The 6,280-nt window shown below is 42.3% G+C and overlaps 1 protein-coding gene across 1 annotated transcript in view; it reads right to left on the reverse strand.

Annotated features, from left to right (window-relative positions):
* LOC109832896 (3-oxo-5-alpha-steroid 4-dehydrogenase 1-like) overlaps positions 1-318 on the reverse strand; it is an 11,614-nt gene extending 11,296 nt beyond the window's left edge. The window contains 1 exon segment of the mRNA XM_020400373.1: positions 3-318. Within this exon segment, the coding sequence (XP_020255962.1) occupies positions 3-222 (220 nt within the window). The 5' untranslated portion in view covers positions 223-318.

Below are 6,280 nucleotides of genomic sequence, written 5' to 3' on the forward strand. Positions count from 1 at the left end.
AGCGGGCGCGTAGAGAAACAACATCCCCGATCTGCTTGAAATCGTGATGCCATTTCCTCCCTTCTCAAAATTTGAAGAATTCCAAAATTTTGAGTAGCCGAGATGTTTGCCTCTGATCTCAGAGAGGCCGGAGTACGCGAGAGAGGTGAAGCTTACCACAGACATGGCCGAGATGTAGAGAGAGGGAGGAGGAGGAAAGAGAAAATTCAACAAGATCGACATGGCCGAGATGTAGAGAGAGGGGGTGGATGATTTCGCAAGAGGGATAAGGGAATGTTGGGCGATTCTATATTTGGATAGGGCACCGCTCTTGTTAGTTTTGGTGTAAGTTGAAATGTGGAATTGGGTGCACGAAACAGAAATGATAGAGTCACGCCATCGTGCACACCCTCGGCCACACCCCTATCTACAGTGCAAAGGCATCACTTGAGATTTTTTAAAATCTCAAGTGGGGTCCTGTGCACTGTAGATAGGGAGGGTGTGGTCGGAGGTGTGCCCGAGAGTGTGCCTGTAGCGCCTCCCCGCAACAAATATGGCATTGTAAGTTGAAATGTGCAAACATTTTGGAGATGGTCCGATACTTATCACGCTGGTATCATCATACAAATTAGGGATACGCACGCGAAACATATACGTGGACATACAAAATGGATATGAGAAAACTATATAATATTAACTAAAATTCATAGGATGGATGATAGAAAGTTCTGTTTCTTATCTCTAAAAATCTAAGATTATATTTCTTGATCATCAAAATTAAATTAAATATAATATATTAATATAAGGATTAAAAGGATAGCAATGCTTATTATATCTGGATATTTCAGACACAAATATAAGGATTAAAATGATAGCTAATTCAAAGGGGGTCTATCTGCTGTCGTGGGAGATAATGTTAGGCGCCTAATGAAGCCAAGCACCAACCCACCCAGCAGCCAATGTTGAAAAGGAAAAAGAAAACAGGCGCCTAATGAAGCCAAGCACCAACCCACCCAGCAGCCAATGTTGAAAAGGAAAAAGAAAACAAAATGATGGGGCTCACTGCTACAGTAAAATATTAATATTTTATTGTGCATAGTGTTTTTCAAAAAACTATAAATAGGGCTCCAAATCCTTAAGGAAATCTCATCCCAGAAACAACTTCTTATATAAGAAGAGTGAGAGAGAAAAAAATAGAGAGAGCTTCTCCTTGTAAAGAGAGAGTTTGTAACTTCAGAGTTTTTTCCTCATAGTGAATTCTTCTATCTTTGCCCGTGGACGTAGGCAATCAAGTGCCGAACCACGTAAATTTGTGTGTCTAATATTTTATCTCTACTTTTGCTCTACTATTGCTGCGACCCTGCTCTATTGGGCCCCGGGTTTGTCCCAACAAGTGGTATCAGAGCCAACTTAGGGTACTTGTATATATCTACTTATCGTATGCTCTGTGGCTGCCACCAAATGTGGATCCTCCACATCAGAAAATAAGTTAGGTTATCACTTACCCTTTGAAGGTGACTGGTACTATTCATGAGTACGGTACTGTTCACAAATACGGTACTATTCACAAGTACGGTACTATTCACGGATACGATTACTGTTCATAAATACAGTACTATTTACGTGAAATAGTAAGATGTTACTGTTCGTGGTAGAAGCAATGGCGGCGAAGTTCAAGATCGAGAAATTCGACGGGAGTAATTTCTCACTGTGGAAGTTGAAGATAAAGGCTATCTTGAGAAAAGATAATTGCCTGACGGCCATTGGTGTAAGGCCGGACGACATCACAGATGATAAGAAGTGGAACGAGATGGACGAAAATGCTATTGCAAATCTCCATCTGACATTAGCAGACGGAGTGCTGACAAGCATAGAGGAGAAGAAGACAGCAAAGGAGATCTGGGATACTCTAACAAAGCTATATGAGGCGAAATCCATGCACAATAAAATCTTCTTAAAAAGGAGACTTTACACTCTGAGGATGGCGGAATCTACATCGATGACCGACCACATCAACACCCTAAACACACTGTTCTCCCAACTCACAACGTTGGGATATACAGTTGGTGCGAATGAACGTGCAGAACTTCTACTTCAGAGTCTACCTGACTCGTATGATCAACTCATCATCAACCTGACGAACAACGTCCTCACGGACAATCTAGTCTTCGACGATGTTGCAGCCGCTGTTCTGGAGGAAGAAAATCGGCGCAAGAACAAGGAAGACAGGCAGACAAGTTCGCAGCAAGCGGAGGCCTTGTCGGTGACGAGAGGAAGATCAACAGAACGTGGCTCCAGTGGGAGTCATGCCCATGGTAGATCGAAATCACGAAGTAAGAAGAATATCAAATGCTACAACTGTGGCAAAAGAGGGCACGTCAAATCGGAGTGTTGGCACAACAAGAAGAGTGGAGATAAAAAGTCTTCAGAGCCATCAACATCTCAAGGATGCGTTGTCAGCACGTCAGAGGATGGTGAAATTCTATTCAGTGGAGCAACCACTGTTGATGAAGGCAGAAAGAAGTTTGCTGATGTCTGGCTTCTAGATTCAGCAGCCTCTTGGCACATGACCTCTCGGAGAGATTGGTTTCACAAATATGAACCTATCTCAGGAGGATCTGTATTCATGGGGAATGATCATGCCTTAGAGATTTGTGGTATTGGTACTATCAAAATCAAAATGTTTGATGGTATAATATGCACCATTCAAGATGTGCGACATGTGAAGGGCTTGAAGAAGAATCTATTGTCTTTGGGACAATTAGATGAGCTCGGGTGCAAGACTCATATAGAAAATGGAGTCATGAAGATTGTTAGAGGGGCGCTTGTGGTGATAAAAGGAGAAAAGATAGCTGCAAATATGTACATGCTCAAGGGAGAGACTCTGCAGGAAGCTGATTCATGTGTGGCATCAACCAGCCTTGGAGAAGAACAAACCATGATGTGGCATCGCAAGCTAGGCCACATGTCAGAACGAGGCTTGAAGGTTCTCTCCGATCAGAAACTGCTTCCTGGACTTAATTCGGTAGCTCTTCCATTCTGCGAGCATTGTGTTACAAGCAAGCAACATCGACTGAAGTTCAACACATCGAGTTCTAGAAGCAAGGCTATTCTGGAACTGGTTCATTCTGATGTATGGCAAGCACCAGTTACATCCTTAGGAGGAGCAAAGTACTTTGTGTCCTTTATTGATGATTACTCCAGGAGATGTTGGGTGTATCCTATCAAGAAGAAGGCGGATGTGTTCTCAGTCTTTAAAGCCTACAAAGCGCGGGTCGAGCTTGAATCTGAGAAGAAGATCAAGTGCTTAAGGTCAGATAATGGAGGAGAATACACAGACGGTGAATTCCTAGCATTCTGCAAGCATGAAGGCATCAAAAGATAATTCAGTACGGCTTATACTCCTCAACAAAATGGAGTGGCGGAGCGGATGAACAGAACTCTGTTGGAAAGAACAAGAGCTATGTTGGCTACTGCAAATCTGGAAAAAGTCTTTTGGGCGGAAGCAGTAAAAACCACCTGTTATGTGGTGAATCGATCTCCATCAACTGCAATACAATTGAAGACGCCGATGGAGATGTGGACTAGCAAGCCAGTTGATTATTCCAACCTCCATATATTTGGATGTCCAGTATACGTAATGTACAATGCCCAAGAAATTACAAAGCTGGATTCAAAATCCAGAAAATGCATATTCTTGGGGTATGCTGATGGAGTAAAGGGGTATCGCCTGTGGGATCCCACTGCCCACAAGGTTATCATCAGCAGAGATGTTATTTTTGTAGAGAACCAACTACAAAGTGAAGAGAAAGAAAGCAGTTCGAGGAAGGACTCAGAGACTGCAGCTGTTCAGGTAGAAGATAATCCGAATTCTTCTGAAGCGACACCGGAGCATGATGTACAAGAACCAGTCGAGGCCGAGGCTCCAGAAGTTCGAAGGTCAACTCGTGAGAGAAGACCACCGACTTGGCACTCGGAGTATATTACGGAGAGTAATGTTGCATACTGTCTTCTAACAGAAGATGGAGAGCCATCAACTTTTCATGAAGCTATAAATGGCACAGATGCATCTTTGTGGATGGCAGCAATGCAGGAAGAAATTGAAGCTCTCCATAAGAACAAGACTTAGGAACTTGTGTCACTGCCACAAGGAAGAAAGACCATTGGAAACAAATGGGTCTACAAGATCAAGCGAAATGGCGATGATCAAGTGGAGCGGTATCGTGCTAGATTGGTGGTAAAAGGATATGCTCAGAAAGAAGGTATTGATTTTAATGAAATATTTTCTCCTGTAGTGCGACTAACAACAGTCCGAATAGTCCTGGCTATGAGCGCTATATTTGACTTACATATAGAGCAGCTAGATGTGAAAACAGCATTTCTTCATGGAGATCTTGAAGAAGAAATTTACATGCTCCAACCAGAAGGTTTTGAAGAAAAAGGAAAAGAGAACTTGGTTTGCAGATTGAACAAATCTCTGTACGGTCTAAAGCAGGCGCCGAGGTGTTGGTATAAGAGATTTGATTCATTCATCATGAGCCTTGGATACAACAGACTTAATTCAGACCCTTGTGCATATTTCAAGAGGTTTGGTGAAAATAACTTTGTTATCTTATTGTTGTATGTTGACGACATGTTGGTTGCAGGCCCCAACAAAGATCGTATCCAAGAATTAAAGGCTCAGTTGGCTAGGGAATTTGAAATGAAGGATTTAGGATCTGCAAACAAGATTCTAGGGATGCAAATTTACCGAGACAGAATTAATAGGAAGATTTGGCTTTCTCAGAAGAACTATTTGAAGAAAATCTTGCGACGCTTTAACATGCAAGATTGTAAGTCAATTTCTACCCCACTTCCTGTTAATTTCAAGTTATCCTCCAGTATGAGTCCTAGCAGTGAAGAAGAGAGGATGGAGATGTCTCGAGTACCGTATGCATCAGCAGTGGGAAGCTTAATGTTCGCGATGATTTGTACAAGACCAGACATTGCACAAGCAGTGGGAGTGGTTAGTCGATACATGGCGAATCCTGGTAAAGAGCATTGGAATGCTGTAAAGAGGGTTCTAAGATACATTCAAGGAACCTCAAATGTTGCATTATGTTATGGGGGATCTGATTTTATTGTCAGTGGATATGTTGATTCTGATTATGCAGGTGATCGTGATAATAGCAAATCCACCACAGGTTATGTGTTTGCACTTGCTGGCGGAGCTGTAAGCTGGGTTTCAAAACTGCAGTCAGTTGTGGCTACTTCAACAACAGAAGCAGAGTATGTAGCAGCTACACAAGCTAGTAAAGAAGCGATGTGGTTGAAGATGGTGCTGGAGGAACTCGGCTATGAACAAAAGAAGATTTCTCTATTTTGTGACAGTCAGAGTGCTTTGCATTTGGCAAGAAATCCAGCCTTTCATTCAAAGACCAAGCACATTCGAGTTCAGTATCACTTCGTTCGTGAGAAAGTGGAAGAAGGAACAGTGGATATGCAGAAAATTCACACCAAAGACAACCTAGCAGATTTTTTGACCAAAGCAGTCAGTACTGACAAATTTATTTGGTGTCGATCCTCTTGTGGTCTGATGGAGACGTAAGCAACATGAAGATGGCAAGATAGAAAGAATGGTGTGAAGATATGATTGATATTCAATCAAATCTTCAAGTGGGAGATTGTTAGGCGCCTAATGAAGCCAAGCACCAACCCACCCAGCAGCCAATGTTGAAAAGGAAAAAGAAAACAAAATGGTGGGGCTTACTGCTACAGTAAAATATTAATATTTTATTGTGCATAGTGTTTTTCAAAAAACTATAAATAGGGCTCCAAATCTTTAAGGAAATCTCATCCCAGAAACAACTTCTTATATAAGAAGAGTGAGAGAGAAAAAAATAGAGAGAGTTTCTCCTTGTAAAGAGAGAGTTTGTAACTCCAGAGTTTTTTCCTCATAGTGAATTCTTCTATCCTTGCCCGTGGACGTAGGCAATCAAGTGCCGAACCACGTAAATCTGTGTGTCCAATATTTTATCTCTACTTTTGCTCTACTATTGTTGCGACCCTGCTCTATTGGGCCCCGGGTTTGTCCCAACAGATAAGTCTGTTCGCAATAATTTGCATGAAAGTAGAACGAAGTTTCAAGTGTCTTAATAAACACACCTCATATAATAAGCATATGAGCCGCCAAAAGTAAAACTAATTAAGCCCAATTACCTCAAACACCCTCTTGAAGTAGTGGACGGCAAGTGCCAAAGTAAGCAGCTGAGGTCTCCGACCAACCACCACGCCAGGCGCAAAGAGCGAGGCGGCCGCGGTG

The sequence above is a fragment of the Asparagus officinalis genome, chromosome 3 (genome assembly GCF_001876935.1).
Source record: "Asparagus officinalis chromosome 3, Aspof.V1, whole genome shotgun sequence".
In the NCBI taxonomy this organism is placed as follows: Eukaryota; Viridiplantae; Streptophyta; class Magnoliopsida; order Asparagales; family Asparagaceae; genus Asparagus; species Asparagus officinalis.